This window comes from Parus major, chromosome 3 (assembly GCF_001522545.3).
Source record: "Parus major isolate Abel chromosome 3, Parus_major1.1, whole genome shotgun sequence".
NCBI classification, from domain to species: Eukaryota; Metazoa; Chordata; class Aves; order Passeriformes; family Paridae; genus Parus; species Parus major.
In genome coordinates, this window is record NC_031770.1 from 64151446 (window position 1) to 64169246 (window position 17801).

General features: G+C 39.6%; 1 protein-coding gene across 8 annotated transcripts in view; it reads left to right on the plus strand.

Moving 5' to 3' along the window:
- The first annotated feature begins 2963 nt into the window (after positions 1–2963).
- FAM184A (family with sequence similarity 184 member A) overlaps positions 2964–17801 on the plus strand; it is a 73193-nt gene continuing 58355 nt past the window's right edge. For all 8 annotated transcript variants that reach the window (XM_015622764.2, XM_015622766.2, XM_015622767.2 and 5 more), the window contains exon 1: positions 2964–3420. In XM_015622764.2, the coding sequence (XP_015478250.1) occupies positions 3259–3420 (162 nt within the window). In that variant the 5' untranslated portion in view covers positions 2964–3258. The remainder of the gene's footprint in view (positions 3421–17801) is intronic.

Genomic DNA, 17801 nt, shown 5'->3' on the forward strand with positions numbered 1-17801 from the left:
CATTCGCCTCTGCATGGCCTCAGCCCAAGCCCTGGGAGACCTTCAGACCTCCAGATCTTACTGTACTGATGAGACATTAAATCCCAACAAGGAAAAAACTCACTGCAACACTGACTGCTCTGCTGCATTATGTTCCTTTTCATCAGCAACTTTAAAGAAAGCAGGCTCTATCCTACACATGCAGACATGAAAGGAAAGCAGCTTAGTGATGACCATCTGAGCTCCAAAGGCATGAAATGTGTAAAGAGAAACTTGAAAAAATCTGAATAAGTTAAATACTAAATGGCACATGAAATATTGACAAATATTTAATCGCTTTTTAAAAAAAAAAAAATAAAATTACCTAGACAAAACTTAGTATTTGGCATCTTAGTGGAAGAAGAGACAAAAATTGAACACATTTGATTGTTTTGTCAAACATATTTAAGCATGGCCATATGTAACTCACTTCAAAATGCTTCAAAACAATGATTTGGGGCCAATATGAACCACAGCCAAAGTGGTTTCTTTAAAGAAAAAGAGAAATAAAACAGTAAGGCTTTTTGTCCCAGAGAAAACATTAATGAATTCAAACTGCTCTAATTTATTTAAAAAACAAATCTATCCAAAATATTTAAAATGTGTAGATTGAAATGAAAATATTCTGTAACTCTTGAGATTTCTAGGAGGACTAATAAAATGAGCTAGCCATTCCTTTGTATTGGGGCATTATTAGGTACAATAAAGAATTCATCTTATTACATGAGAATTAAGAAGTTTGCTTAATGCCATACTTGCAGCCAGACACAACCATTACCTGTAACGAAGTCTCCACAATCAGTCTACTGCTTTAATTAGTAGTTTGACCTTCCTAGACATGAAAAATCACAGTCTCTTCTGCCACTGAATTATTTTTTAATTTGATAAAACAGAATTAACAGTATGTGCTATTCATGGATGTAATCTATAGACACAGACTTGAAACAGATGCTCCTAATATTCTTTCTGCCCCTTGTACTTCATCTGTATGAATCACTGCCTGGGTAGGCACCATCTGTCCTTTGTTCTCTGTTGCCAGAATGGGCCACTTCAGAAGGGAAAAAAATAAAAAAATCAGTGTCAGAATTTCCTGGACAATGCAAATTCTGAGTTAAGGCAACACAGCTACTTCAGACTGGGATTAAATTATTTCTTAGTCTTCTTGTTATCCAAAATAGTTTGGGTTAATTATTTCTTTCATTATAAGAGACTTTTCCCAGAACCTCTGACCATTTTGAACACCTTTCTAGCGTGTTGATGCATGGAAATTGCAGAACTCAATGTAAGTATTTCTCCCATATTCTCACAATCATTCTGTACAAAAGTAGCATGTGCCTTCTGGACAGTGACCAGTTTATTCATCAAAGCACCTCATTTACCCCATGACCTCAGGTTTGCACAGGCAGTTCAGGTTTAATTGGCTATTTATCATACAATATAAGCACAAATCTCTATTAGCAAGTGAGGCACATTGCTCTGTAATATGGGTCTCTTCTTACACTTTAATATTCCACCTACTTCTATGATTTGCAAATGCTAAGTGATGCTTTCCTCCATAACATTGCTGAGAACCACAGACTTAGCTGTGTATTTTTGTGGTTTGCCTCTTTGATACCTCCACCAGCCTACAAAGAATGCAGGCAAAGAAGAGATTTTTAGAGCAGAAAAGAAAGCAGTAAAAAGATAAACTACTCAACAGACAGTACCAAGGACTCTGTAGAGGAAGATTGCAGAGGCTGTTAATCCAGGAATCAGATGTGTCCAAGCACATTAATACATATATATTCTCACAAGGCCAGAGCCTAGCAAGGAGATGTTAAATTCTTAAAGAGGGTGACAGTTCTCAGGAGTCCCACAGGATGGGAACTGAAAAAGAGAGCAGTCAAATTCAACCTAAAGGTCGTGCTAAATCCAGCTGTGAATCCCCTCTGGCGGGGACCTTGTTCCTTGCCCATCAGTGCGCTGGCCCGAGGCTGTGTGCTGCAGAAGCAGTGTCTGTGACCCAGGAGAGACCGGACGGCTCAGCTGGACGCCTCCTCACTCACTGGGCCGGTCACCCCAGCATTTGTGAGCGTTTCATCACAGAATCAGTTTAGTTGGAACAGAACTTTGAGATCATCGGGTCCAACCTATGAGCAAACACCACCTTGTCAACCCGACCAGTGTCACATCCAGTCTTTAACACCTCCAGGGACGGTGACTCCTTCACGTCCCGGCACAGTCCACTCCAACATCTATCACCCTTTTTTTGAAGGAATTACTCCTAATGTCCATCCTAAACCTCCCCTGGAGCAGCTTAAGACTCTATCCTCTCGTCCGGCCGCTAATCGCCTGGGAGAAGAGGCCAGCCCCTAACTTCCCTCAAAACCCGAGCTGACCGTGCCATTCCCGTGCTACCCGCTCCAGCTTCGAGTGGCTCCTTGCCCGTGCCAGCTCCTGCTGCGAGCGGACGGCACGTCCTGCACTCACACAGGGACGAACTCGGGGACCAGCTCCAGCCACCTGCACACCCCGCACCGTAGTGCCCTGCCCCGGGCATCCCCCGCCACACGCTCAGGGCTTCCCACGAGGAGAAGCCTCAGGCGTTTGGCTCACGGGGCCGAGCGCTGCCGCGGAGGGACAGCGCTGACTGAACCCGGACGTTCCCACCCGCCATGCCCAGGCCCCCGCCGCCAAGGGGCTCTCTCCGCCCCCTCCCGGCTCCCGGCTCCCGGCTCCCGGCTCCCGGCTCCCGGCTCCCGGCTCCCGGCTCCCGGCTCCCGGCTCCCGGCTCCCGGCTCCCGGCTCCCGGCTCCCGGCTCCCGGGACGGCGGGCGGCGAGGGGGAGCCCGGCGCGCGCCCCGCTCGCTGGGCGGCGCGCGCGGCCGCGGGCGGGGAGCGCGCGGGCGGGGCCGGCGCGTGACGCGGGGCCGCGCGGCGTAAACAGCGCGGCGGCGGCCCCGGCAACCGCGGCCCGCCCGGCCGGCCTCCCCCGGCGCCGCCAGGAGAGGCGAGGCGAGACAAAGCAAAGCAAAGCAAGGAAAGGCTAGGCAAGCCTAGGCTAGGCTAGGCTAGCGCCCCGTCTCGCAACGTCCCCCAGAGCTTTGACGGCGCAGCCCGGCGGGGGCGGCGGCCGAGGGAAGCGCCCCGGGGCGGGAGGAGCCGCCGCGGGCAGCGGATCGCGGCTGGGGCGCTGGGCTCGGTCCCCGGTAAGGCAGGAGGCGGCGGAGCCCGAGCGGCGGCGAGAGCCGGGCTGTGAAGATGGCGACCCCGGGCATGGGCTGGCAGCAGCCGCAGCACGGCTACGGCGGCGGATCCGCGCCCGGAGCGGGAAAACTCGGCTCGGCACAGGCGGGGCTGGGCGCCGAGCACAGCCCGGACCTGCACTTCAAAATGAGCAAGAAAATCGCTCAGCTGACGAAGGTGAGGGAGGCGCGCCGGGTCCGTAGCCGCCTCGGGTGTCTTCGTCCTCCGTTGTGTTTCCTTCCCTTCGCTCCTTGCCCTCATGCGGGCAGCGATGGGCCTGGAGAGGGGCAGGCTGCCGGGGCGGATGGCAAATCCAGGTGGGATGCGGCCGGATTTGTACTCCGGAGGCCGAGGCGAAGCGCCTTCGGTGAGCGGGAGCATCCCGCGGCCGCCGCGGGCAGGAGCGCGCGGTGGTCCCGCGGGGAGAGCTCCGGCGGTCCGGCTGGAGAGGAGCCGCGCACCGGAGCTGCCGCAGTACCGGCCCCCGTCAGTGGTGTCCGAATCCCGCCTGGTACAGCCAGGTATCCCGGTGTGCGGGAGCGGGTCCCTGACTGCTGGGCTGGTATTGGTTATTTATTCCGTAGGAATTGTAGCTACTCTTCTAGCGCTGTTATAAGCCCTTCTCCGGGTCTCTTTAAATGGAGAAATTCAAGTGATGCTTGCCTTCCCTTTGCTGAAGTGCTGTTATTTAAGGTGTCTGGTAATAGCTTAAATGCCTTAGATAGTGAGGGTGAAGTGTGAGAAAATTTCAGGTCTGCTATTGCTGATAGAACAGTTTTCATTATGTCATCCCCAGCGTGGAGAATACATTGTATCTTTGTGAGAGGCCAGAGTCACACTAGGAGGTGTTTTTAAAGCTTATTGTTAAGGCAGGTAGGCCCAATGTTTCAGATGTGACTGTAGCTGTGATTTACTTAGAATAACTTAAAACAATGCTTTGGTGCTGTAATCTCTCTTGTGTGAAGCTCAAGCTGTAGGCAAATGGCATTATTTAGGAAATGAGAGGCAGATTCTCTTTTTTAAAGAGAAAGAAGAAGTAATTTTTGTCAGGAATTTAATAGCTAAAACGTTTAAAGGTAGTTTTAAAGCACTGTAGGAACTGCCAGTATTCTTAACATGTATACTAAAATGGATGAAGGTGACATTTCTTTGGATCTAAGAGTGAAGAGAATGAAGACTGCTGGCAGTCTCACAGTGGAGACAGTTCACATTTATGTATGGGTTGATGCACCATTGACCAGTTAAAAATAGTATTTTTTGTGGCACACTCTGCACCTTAATGTGTTGGGAAGCTGATAACTGAGGGGAATCTTGTCCTTGAATTCAAAGTCCAATTTCTTTTGATGGTAACATCAGTGGAACTCTAATTGCATAAAAAGAAAAGTTGAACTGAAATAAGCTGAAGAATCTCCTTGGTTTTGCTCCATGTGCATACAAATAATGAAATAAAACATTAAAGATATTACTACAGGTTTATACTCCCTAAAAGGTATAAAAAGCACCTGGAGACCCTAAGTGTGTTTTAGGCTTACCTTAAGGCCTAGGTGAATATGTAAAGTAATATTTTCAAAGAAGAGTTTGCATCTCTGTGTGTGCCTTTGATATATTTCTCTTACTTTCTCTAGGAAATTACCCAGCAGTTTATCATTTATTTCAGAAACAGCATTCCACTTGTGATGTGAAGTCATTTGTGGATTACCCATGAGTTCCACATCACTGGGCATGTGCCCAGTGCACTCTCACTTATGCGTCAGATATCTTGAGGTGGATGTGAGTTAATTATGGATTTGAATGCATGGTGCTGAAATATTTTGAACTCCTGTGTTGGAAAATGCAAAGAAAGTGAAATGAAATACTTTATTTTTGCTATTTTTTTTATGATCCACAATAGAGTTCATCTAAGATTCTATATATTGTGTGCACATCTGTCCCAACAAAGATGTCAGATTAGTGTAAATAAAACCTATGAGTTGTTTTGTGCTGTGCATTTCAAATAATTGCAAACTACGTGCTTATACAAGGAGTTTACAAGTGAATTAGGCTTTTGCAGGGCCGGAGTCTTTCATGTTTCCCAGTGACTTGCAGATTCTGGCAGTGTTTTAGTTTGTATGTTGTGTTCTGTTTTCGAGTTTTAGTGAGAAAACTTGGCAAATCAGGTGATCTTTCTATTGACTGAAGGTCTGGAGTGAATAATAGTACTTTTAAATGTAAACTAAGGTGTATATAAAAATACTTCTCTTGCACCTATTGCAACAATAAAATTAAGATTTTGAAGATTAGAATTAAGATTAAAGATATTGTATAAAATGTATTTCATTAAGTTAGAGTTGTACATTTTGACAGTTTTGTAGCTAGAGGGCTCAGATTCTACATATCTGTTGACCTACTTGACCTTTCAAGAAGGGAGGCTTAGAAGAATTATAGAAACTTCTTGGTAAAGTATGACCTTCTAAACTTTCTAATCTGTTCTAGAATCTGAAGCCTGATTTGATAGCTGGCTGCAGAAATTAGTCCTTGGGAAAGGACTCAATCTACAGGGGAAAAATATAAATGTAATAAACTTAATTTCCATGAATGGGACTTAACTGTCAGAGAAGAATTAACTTTACTTTGCAGAAGAATCCTTGAAGTAAGTTGTTGCAAAAAAGATTTTAGGATATTTGTGTTTAGGTCTTTTGACCAAATTCTGCTGTTCTAGCTTTGTCAAATGCTTACTAGCATATGTGCATAAAATTCCTCTTCAGTAAACTAGGAATTTATTGTTAGGAGAACCACTTCTTAATTGTGCTTCTAAAGTTGTTTAATGTCTTATATATAAGGTGCTTCTTGCATGTCTTTCAACTGTTTTTCCCATTTATTTAATTCTTGTTCTAACTCTTCTCTAAGAGTGTCTTGAAGATATAATAATTCCCCCTTTGGATTTAGAGCAGAAGGCAATTTACCAGGTTAAAGCAAACCCACCAATAGTGTGGTAAAAGAAAATCCAAATATTCATTGTCCAGGGAGTACACACAGTTAAGTTATCCAGACAGCTTCTGTCTTCTGACAAAATAAATGTGACTCCATAGTTTACTTTTGCCTATCCTTGTATTTTGTATTATGAGCTGTGCGTAGGAGTGGAAGAAAATGCTTTCTTCCACAGAATATGAGGGTCACTCATGAGTTAAATGTAAAATTCCAAAATTAGGATTCCTCAGTTATGTTTTTGCATTACTTAAAGGGAATCTGATGTTTTAGTCAAAACAATACAGGAACACAAAATAAAAGGTGAAATTTGCTTAATAGCCAGATTTAATCAGTGATTCAGAGTAAGGCAAAATAAGGTATGAATCCATTTCACTAAGCCAAACACATCTGAAGTGCTTCACTATATTTTTACTTTTGGGTGGGAGAAAGACTTACTTTGATTTAACTTTAATATGCTTAATTCACAGGGGAAGGTAAAACTAGTGGTTAGAAATGCAGGTCTAAAAAAACCAAGATGATACTTCATGTCATGTTCAAAGACTGCAGTAGATTGTAACTGAAGCAATTTCAGGTCTTCCTCTTCAGTATAAGCTCCTTATTTTCAGGCATTTCAGAAGATCTGTGTACTAGTTTGAGATAAAGTAGCATCTGACACAAAGATTAAAACCAGCAAGAAATAAACTGCGATTATGAGATTGCATATATGTGTTTGTACTACTGCATTCAGGAGTGCTAATGCAGTGTTGAATTATGCCTGCTGCAGATGAAAATATGCATATATATTTAATTACTTTTCATAAGACAACAGGATTAGGAACAAAAAGCAAGGTGCTACCATGCTTACCTCAATAGGAGAGAATGGCATTAGTTTTCATGATTCCCACAAGAGTTCAGGTGGCTTGTTTCTCATTTTGGATTTGCTGTTTTGTTTCTTCTTTCTTTCTTTCTTTCTTTCTTTGTGATGTAGTTTGTAGCTTGAGCATTTGTGATTGAGAAATCCATATCCTAAGGGTGTCTGTAAAGTCTATTGTACAAGTTGTGTGACATCAAAATAGATCTTTAACTTCTACAGAATAGCTGCACGATTTGTGCTGGGTCTGAGAGAATCTTCAGTATTGGTTTGTTTGTATGATATTTGTTGCAGAAATTTTACATGAACTGGAGCAGCTCTGATGAGAAAGAAACACCTGGTAGTGTTGATGGATGACAAAATATAACCTGGCAATGTGCTCTTGCAGCCCAGAAAACCAACCCAGTATCCAGGGCTGCATCAAGGGAATGTGACCAACAGGTCAAGGGAGCTGATTTTCCCCCTCTACTTTACTCTCCTGAGACCCCCCCTGGGTGTTGTGTCCAGCTCTGGGGTCCCCAGCACACAAAAGACCTGGACCTGCTTTAGCAAGTCCAGAGAAGGTCTCAGAAGATGATCAGAGGGCTGTGGAGTGAGTCCAGAGGAGGCCAGAATGATCAGAGGGCTGGAGCACCTCTCCAGTAAAGACAGGCTATGAGAGCTGGGCTTGTTTAGTCTAGAGAAGAGACTGCTGGGGAGACCTCAGAGCAGCCTTCCAGTACCTAAAGGGAGCCTGCTAGAGAGGAACTTTTGATAAGGTCCTGTGGAGATAAAACAAGGGGGATTTGCTTTAAACTGAAAGAGGATAGGTTTAGATTCGGTACTAGAAAGAAGTTCTTTACTGAGAGGGTGATGAAGCACTAGGACAGGTTGTCTAGAGAAGCTGTGGATGCCCCATCCCTGGAAATGTTCAAGGTCAGACTGGGTGGGATTTTGAATAAACTGGTGATGTGGAAGGTGTCCCTGCCTGGCAGGGGGGGTTGGAATTGGCTGACTTTTAGGGTCCTTTCCAACCCAAACTATTGTATGATTCAGGGAGAAGAGTATATAAGTGCCATGAAGATCTACCCTACAGTTAGCATTTTTGTCTGTTTAATAAAAAGAAACTGTATAAAACATGAATGTTTTCCCTTGGTACATACTTAGAGCTTGATGGTTCCGTTCTGGAAAGGTTCCAGAAAACTAAGTTCAAAGAGTACAGTAACAAAGTTAACCAAGACACATCATCCTTGAGTAAACAAGAAACTAGAATCCAAGACTCCTGAGACCTGACTTTTGTTCTCAATTTTTCCAACAGCTTCTAGTCTATGTTTGGGAAACTACTTAAAAAAAACCCAAAAACCTTAGATTTTATAAATATATTTATAAATATATTTCAAAGTAAATCTATTTCAAATATATTTCAGAGACTGAAGAGCAGATTTGATGATCTTTAATTCAGGTGCTTATATTTTTTGTTGTATGTATACTCTTTTTCTGGGATGGTTAAAGGTCTCCCTCAGCTATCACAGAATCCAGTTCTACAGAAGTAAGAACTGTAAGGTTTAACTTACATAAATGATTCCTAACAAAATGTTTCCAGTGAAACTTTGCCAGTTTTTATTTGGAAGTATTCTGCCTCAGGAAGCAAAACAACTAAACCTCTTGCAGAAGGTTCATTTTGCATAAAATTATAAGAAAACTTTAAAAAAAGGACCCGTAAAACCAGGGAAGACATGAGAATCTGAAAATCTCTGTAGAACTGTTTTGATGTTAGCTGTCATCATGTTGTAGTTGATGCCATTAACAGTTTTGTAAAAACTTGGGATTTAGCTTTTTAAGCAGCCTTATGTCATCTCTCCAATGTGTGTTAACACTGGCAGTAGGCCAATATTTGTAACAGTTCTAGGATTGCATGAAAAGAACTGAAATTTTGAGGCGGGTGTGATTTAAGTACATATTGTAATGTCAGTATTTTCCATATTATTCCGAATGGTAATGTGTGAATAAATATTGTGCTACTGCATTTAAAATAGTAGCAAGGACTGAAAGATCTGAAAATGTAATATTAGATATTCAATTAATTTACATTTCTCTGGAGATATTTAAATTTGTTTTCTCTTAATTATTCCAAAGATAGCTGAAGTAAGCCCTCTAAGAAGGGAGAGACATTTTAGGTGGGAAATGATAAACTTGCTCCAGAAATACTGTGTTTAACTATCTTAAGATTTATTTTTTTTTAATTATGCTAGTGTAGTCTCTCTGTATTCCCTGTCAGACTCTTTCCATGTGGTATTCTATGTTCTTATTCTATATTCTGTGTTCTTATTCTGCAGTATTTATGATCTTAGCAAGGGGTGTTCTCAGAAGAGAAGTTTTCTGTAGAAGAAAGATGGAACTGGGTAAAAATGTCATGTCTTTAAGACCATCTGGTATAGTTCAGAACTAAGAACTAGCTTAATATTTTGTTTAGAACTTCAGTAAAATCACCAGTTATTGTCTTTATCTGAGTACTTCCTGGTACTCAGCACTGTGAATTGCTTTAAAGCAGCTGTGGCTTCTAATTTAGACCTGAAGAGGTCTTCCTTACCTTCCACATTTTGTAGGACATAAAATTATGGAATTTGGTGGTTAATAAGGATCATATAGCTCTCAAATGGTTCTTCACTTCATTATCATTGCAAACCTGTAAGGTGAGACTGAAGGGGTTCTATGTTGACCTGATACGGGTATATTTTAGAGCTCAGTGTTGTGATGTGTGAATTAGGTCAATGACATTACAGTCTTTTATCACAAGACATCAAGAAGAAAGAAGGAGGACGAGAATGAAATGTTTTTAATATAAGAAAGAAATAGTCAAATTAATTCCTTTGCTCTCCACCCACATAGTTCTAATGGTTGACTGGTAACTCAGAGTTCTTCTGAGGCTGCTGATAACTTGATGTTCTAAAGATATTTCCTCTGTGTGTGTGTAGTTGAAAGTGTGATGTTGAAAAACTGTCTGATCGCACATTCACATATGTTACTAGTCTAGTCTAAAATGCGTCTTTAATACAATTGTGCATATATATCAGCTTCTCTGAGCTTATTTTTTGGTTTTTTCTCCTCATTTTACAAACATCCAAAATAATAATAAAAATGAAGAGATAAATAAATTAAGAGAGAATAAGTAACATGACATGGCAGCTGGGGACATAGTTTAGTGGTGGACTTGCAAGTGCTAGGTTTACAGTTGGACTTGATGATCTTAAGGATCTTTTGCAACTTAAAGACTTAAGATTCTATATGCATCCTCTTGTTTATTATTCATTGCTATAATTAAATAGTATAGAGTTACAAGGAGCTGGAAGACTGTGAGATGTTGTTGCTCTGGTCAATACTTCGGCTGTTTAATCTCATACATCAACACATTAAGGATATTTAAAGAAAAACTGTAAAGACATGGATTTTACTACAAACTTCAATGTTAACATGTCAAAATTTAAAAACTAAAGAACATTCAGGATATACATGAAACCTGATATTGCAACACTCATGGAGTTTAAAATGCCAACCTTTAGCTCCTTTTTATATAGGACAATATAAGTCTTATGAAAAAATTAAGAAATATTTTGACTATATATTGATTTTGGGTTTTGTTGTTACTGTTTTCAGCTAAGTACTGCATTATGAAAGAAGGCTTTTGCAATTTTCTTTTTAAGTGGAAGTGCTAGTTCAGAGTTAAGAACACAATACTGAAATGCTTTCCTTCAGATGGAAAAGTTGTAAACTGGAGAGTCTTTCATGTACATTTGAAAAAGGAAATCAGTATTTGAACTCCATAACTGTACAAAGTATTTATAGATTAATTACTTCATACACTTGTAAATTAGTATGGGCACAGCACTCTGAAGTACTCAATCCTGTAAGGATTTGATTTGATAAGTCTTACAAAAATGTATCAGCAGAAGACAGTCTTACGGGATTTTTGTTGTTTTTTTGTTGTTGGTATTTGAAATACCATGAATGTGCAAAGAATTTGTTTCAAATTGACAGACTTAGAACTTCTTTTGAAGAAGTCACATTGCAATTTAATATTAAACATTGTGATTTTGTGCTTTCTTCAAGCACAGTAAAATTGTATTTGGCAAGAGCAGTGCTTTGCATATTTGGATATTTCTGTATTGTCATGCAACCTCTTGGTTACGCATACTTTATTTTTTAATGTCTAGAAGTGCAATTAGAGGTGTACTGCATCAAATACATGCATAGAAGTGTTATTTGTCATAAGTCATGTTTCGGTATGGCAACTTCTAGCCCTGAGTAGCTTCTAAGCACATAAATTATTTCAATATCTCATTCTCTGAACTCTGGCTTTGGCTTTAATAAAAACAGTAATTTTGTCAGTGCTACTACTGTTTTTCACCCTTCCAATTCTCCATTGAAGCTTCATTCTCTTTTGAACTGTACAAAGGATGAGGGTATTACCTTAAAATAGTCAGTAACTTTTTCTAACTGTTTGTAGGCTTGCTGCTGAATAAACCCAGCAAATCTCAACATAACATTATGAAATCAGATGTATATGTCTCTTGGCTGATACAAGTTTGGCAGTAGTAAGCCAGGCATCTGTGTATTCTTCTAATGACTGATGTCATACCAGTAACCAAAGGCATTGTGTTCCAAAAATAACCAGAGGAAACAAAACAGTCTAAAGCTATTCACCATCTTGTCCTACTTAATGCATATTACCTGGTTCTGTTTCCTCAGCCAGGCTCTTCTAACTGATTCTAGAAGGCTGGGAGGAGGAAGAAGAACCTTTTGCTGAGGTTGTCACTTGACTAGGATCAAAATGACAGCTTTTAAAAATAGCTAATGTTAAAAAGTTCATGAAGTCCTTCTTCAAGATGCTACCATTAAATGAAAGACAACCTTTTAGCTAGGTTGTCTAGCTTTTAGAAGTAGTATGAGGCGAACATGAGAAGTACTAGTTTTCTATTTTAATTTTTATGAGATTAAAGTAATCTTTTCAGCCAGTTTCCTAGAATTTAATTTCTAGAAACCTGAATTGTGATGTGTTCAGTAAACAGGTGTGCTATAATCCAAAGATTTTTATTTGAACAGTGGTTTTGCTCACAATGTGACTGAAAGCTATAATTTTTAGTAAAGGGTGTCTGACACTGCCTTCTCAGATCTAGAATTTTGCAGTATGGATGCTGATGTGTTTGGATAGGTTGTACTAAAATGTATTGCAGTAATCTTCTGTGACTGTCTTTGTCCTTTTAAAATTTGACAAATGAAGATAATGGGAAATTATTTCTTTAAAAGGATTAGGGAAAATAACTTGATTTTTTATTTAACTGCTTTGTGTAATTATAACTGTAGATCTCACACTAAAAATAAAATTTATTGCTGCTCATTGTAATTAGTGATCAATTGTATGTTTATATTAAAAAAAGGCAAAACACCTGGAAAATCTATATATGTCTTTCTTCTCAACATTAAACTGTCTTGTCAACACAGCTTGAAGTTTTTGAAGAAACTATTGAAGAAAATAGTTTGTGTTGTGACACAGAATGGTAGAAATTTATTTGAAATTTTGGACCCATAGCTTTCCATATATTGTCTAATGTTATAGTATTAATTTAGGACGGGTTCAATTTTGTGTCATGTAACTCTTTCCCCAACCCTACTTCTCTTTTTTTCTTTTAAAAGCATATGTCCATTTGCTTTGTGCTGAGGCTGGACTTTGACAGAAAGCTTGGTTTACATACTCTTTGAGGTGACCTGGGAAGCGTTCTGTAGCCATTCTTTCTATTCCTGTGATTCTTGTCTTCCTTTGTTTCTGTGCTCTGTTTCACACCATGTGAATGGTCCACACTGTGGATTGAAAAGGTATATATGGCAATTTGGTGTATTAGGCATATTCTGTCTTGCCTCCACATATCTAATCATAATTCTTATCACTTTGGGCAGAAACTGCTTTAGGAGGTACATTCTGAACAAGTGAAGAGCCTGAAGCAAGTTTCTCTGTTGGTTTGTGTTCTTTTCCATAGCTGTGCATTGATACTCTAGAATAAACTAGATTTCAAATACCAGATTGTTGGGAGGGTAGGGGTGTGGTTTGTTGCTGGAGTTTTTTGTTTTGTTTTGGGTATTTTTTGACAAAGTTTTTTTGTGTAATAGACTGTTTTCCTCTAATGGAAATTTAAAAATGTTTTGGGTTGGGGTTTTGTTGTGGTTCATTTTTTTGTCTGGTTTTTGTCTCTGTGGGTTTTTTTTATTTTGTTTTTTTGCCTTACACATCTATGCTCCCTGGTCCTGAGGGTAATTAAATTTCCTGCTTTCAAAAAACTGTTAGTTTGGTAAAGTTGTAGACAGAAGTAAAACACCTTCTCACTATAGGATATATAAAAAAAATTCATACTGATCATAAAGTCTAGCTTCTGTATGGGCCTATATGAAATTTTGATAAAGTTGGTCCCTTAATTAAAGTCCTGACTCACAAGTTCTATTCAAGTCTACATTCACTACTAATCTTGAGCCTCATCTGTTCTCACATATAGAAAAGTAATTCTTAGAAGAAAAGGGAGGATTTTTTAAAGCTTTAGAAGGAAATGAATATTCTCTGGTCTTGGAAGCATAAAAACCCAGTTGCTTTGTCAAAGAATTGAGGGTAGTCTTAAGTTTACCTACAAGAACTAATTTTATCAAAGAACACAATCTGTACATATTTAGTGAAGTGTGAGGTTGTGCTTTTCTTGGGAGACTTGTGAGGCTCTCCTCTTGGGAAGAGGAGCCTTGTCAGACACTTTATGCCTGTAGGCTGTGTTGGACCTGTGCTGTCTCTTGCCCTGTGTTGCCCCTTGGCTGTGGGGGTGAGCGGCAGCCACAGCTCTCCATGGTACCCAGTGTGGGGCGGCCTCCACGCCGTGTCCTTACTGGCACTGCTGGCAACAGCAACCAAGTTTCACTTGGTTTATGCAAACCAGTGCATTTTCCTACTGGCAGGATCTCATTAGAAGCCCAGCTTATATAACTACAATTTCCCATATATTTTATCTAGTTGGTGTGGCAAGCTATAACATTGATTCTGCTCAACACTGTGGAGCTAAGTGCAGTGAATTATTTCTCTGAAAGTGTGTGTCATGCTTTTTTTCTTCCCAAAAACCTGGCAGAATAAAAAAAAAAAAAAAAAAGACAAAGAAATGAAAATTAGGACAGGTACTGGTACTTTCCAGAGTTCTGTCAGTTTGTAAATTAAGAAATGTTTGAGAATATTTGAATGAACAGCAGCATTTTCTTAATTTTGTCAGGACTCTGAAAGAGGGGTTTATAAAGCTGACTTACGGAATATACAAAAAAATAGAGATTAATTATTTGGTTTTATTCTGTTCTGAAATAACTGCATTTTTAGCTTTTAAGGGTCTTAAGAACCTGGAAATGCAATTGTCTTGTCATAAAATTCACTAAAGATATTTTTATTTCTGGATGTTGCCCAATGTATCTTAAGTTCACAAGTCCTCAAAATAAGAGGAAATTGCCTCTGAAAAAATATTATTTAATACTTTGGTGATTAATCAGAAACAGTGATCCAGGTTTGTAAAATGAGTGCCATTTTTACCCTTTTCCTCCACTTAGGTGTTTAGCTTCTTGTTTTGGGAAGTTCTGAACTTAATATTACTCTGCTGAGAGAAAATTCATTTGTTTGTATGTGGAATAACTTTGTAGAAAGAGGATCTCTAGGGATCTATGCACCTGAAAAGCTAAAATCATATATACAAATATTCAAGAAATAAATCTGAAAGGAAATGCGGATCTGAGACAAACACAACTTGAGAATAGCCCCCTGGTCTATCCTGTTTTCCTTGCAGCAATTTAAGGTCTAGTCATATAACAGATGTGTCAACAATAGTCTTAGATAGGTGATTAGAGGGGAAATGGGATTCTTTCTCAAAGGGAGGCAGATTGGGGAATTTGTACATCCGTCACTAAGTCATTTTTATTTTTACTTTTTTTCTTCAGTATGTTTCTCAAGATTTAGCTGTCTTGGGAAATTGCCTGAAACTGCTGTGCTACAGATTTGTAGTAATCTGATTGATAGAGGTTGCCAGAACTGAAAAATGATTTTGATTTGGTGTTGGTACTACCACATCTATCCCAGCACAAGAGTATTGATTTGTGGTTGCAAGTACATCCCAAGTGAGCCTGTAACAGGAGGAAATAGTTGTTTCCAGATGATTGAATAATGAATTGGGATACACCATGAATTAACTGGTTACTCTGCGTTGAGTTCTAGTGTATTTATGTCTGGTTCTGTGGTTGAAGACTGCCCAAAATATAGGCGGTATACTGAGAACTTAATGAAAAATATGGAAAACTGACAAGTACAAGCCCATGTTTAACTTTTTATCTGTAAAATGAGACATTTCTGAAATGTACATAGCTTTGGTTTTGTGCATCAAGCAGTAATTTTTAATGAACTTACCATAAAAAAACCTAATACTTTCATGGAAGAGATTTTGTTTTGGAAGCTGTATTGAATGCAGTCTATTTAACCCTTAAACTATAGGTAGAAAGCAATGGAAATTCTCTTAAAGTATAGATTAAAATTAGGAGAGGAACTGCAGGAAACAGAACAGAGCCAAATATCAAAAACTTTTATCTTTATTAGAACCTTTTCTGACTGTAATGGGAGCAGTGGTGGATCAGTAGCTGAAGATGCTTGTGCTTAGTGTGGAAAAGTGATGTTAAAAACCCACCAACAAACCAAAGCTTAAATGGTATTTGCTAGCTAATTTGAAATTCAACTTTGAAAAAGTATTGGAAAACTTAAGCAAATTTGCTGTTGACTGTTAAATGTCTGACTCTGAAAACCAAGTTGTTACATGCTGTCTCTTGACAAGTTAAGATGTGAGTTATGATTTTTTGTATTGAATTACAGCTGGTATATTGACAGCTGCATTGCACACAGTCTTAAAATGGGCCTTGGAATAATATCTCAGTGTGTTCTTTGTGATGAGTTGCATAGGTAATTCTTAAGTTTTTCTCTTAACTAATTCTATCTATTGCAATGTGCCACCAACTTAGCTTTTTTGTTTCCTTTTTTTGAGTAAAAAATGGAAGATTTTTGCAGTAGTAGTCAGAACTAAGCATGTTTGTATGAGAGACTGAATATATATAAACTGACAGATGTGTGATACAGACCTGCACCCACCAGAGGCCTTGAGCTAATTATTTAATGTGAAGTTGCACACAAGTACTCAGTGATTTTTTTTTTCTTTATCGCATATCTACTTGTTTGATTCATATGTATTCCTTGATTTAAGATTACCACTGTTTTCTCATTTGTTGTATTAAAAAAAGGAGTAATAGATGCTGAAGAAGGAGGACTTCTTGGTTTTCCTTTAATCATTTTTATCAGCTATCACAATTTTTCTTCATAGGATAGCTAACCATAGCCAAAACTTGAGGTCTTGATGAAGATTTTTATTTGACTGACCCATCAGGTGTTGGAAATTTTTGTTAGAAATGAAAAATTATGAGCAGACTTACCTACATTACCTGCAGAATTCTGTATGACAAATTGCTTGAAGCATAGGAGTTAATGTCTCCCATTTTATGTGGAATTAAGTAATTATTGTAAAAGAGGCAAAACATTTACAATATAAGGCCTCTTAAAATAAGCTCCTTGTATTCCAGCTGCCAAACAGCAGCAATAGTACAAGCCTTTATTGCAATTGCATCAGACAAGTTTTTAAGAACATTCACTAGCGTAGCTCTCCAGAAGATTATCTCACTGATGAAGTTTGGATTCAACTGCATAACCGTAATAAGAAAGTGTAGCTTGTTGGACTGACTGTTCAACATTCTCCTTTTGCTGTATTTAATGGGATGAATAGAAAAAAGAGATCTTTAGGACAGAGCCATATTGTATGCTTTTATCAGAGCATCAATTTTCTTGTAAGTCTCTGATGGAGATACTACAATTCTCCTACTTAAGTATATAAATTTATTTTTTTCACCTTCTATTGAATGATTTAGAAGACTTGTGGTGGAAGGAACTGCACAAATTTTAAGAGATACTATGAGAAAAAATGTATTTAATTGGTTTGTTTTTTGTTTTGTTGGGTGTTTTTAGTTGGCTGTTTTGGTACAACTGTTTTTAAAGAAAATTTAAAATCGGTTACTTCTCCATTGTTCTTTGTCATGTCCCTGTGAGTGTGTTCTAGACAAGTAGACACTGAAGTAAACCAAAAGCTGGCTAAACCTGTGGACTTTGTGTTGTGGTCAGTTGCATGAAGCCCACTTGAGGGCTGGTCACTAACAGTGTGCCCTAGAGGCCAATCTGTTTAACATCTGTTATGACTTGGATGATGGGACAGAGTGCACACTCAGCAAGTTCTTAGCCAACAAAAAAGTGGGACAAGGGGTTGATAAAACAGATGGGTGTGCTGCTATTCAGAGCTGGACAGGCTGGAGGAATGCACGGACAGGAACCTCATGCAAAGGCCTATCTGGGGCAGCGCAGCAAGGACGTGGTTAGAATCGACTGGCTGGAAAGAGCCGGGCAGTAAAGGCCCTGGGGTCCTGACAGACGCGAGTTGAGCATGGGCCAGCAGTGTGCCTTTGGCAAAAAAGGTCAATGGCACACTGGACTGCACTGGAATGAGTGTCGCAGCAGTTCAGGGGCGGTGATCCCTCCCCTCTGCTCTGTGCTGGTGAAACACACCTGAAGTGCTGGGTCTGGTTGTAAGGCTCCCCCATATGAGAGAGTCACGGATGT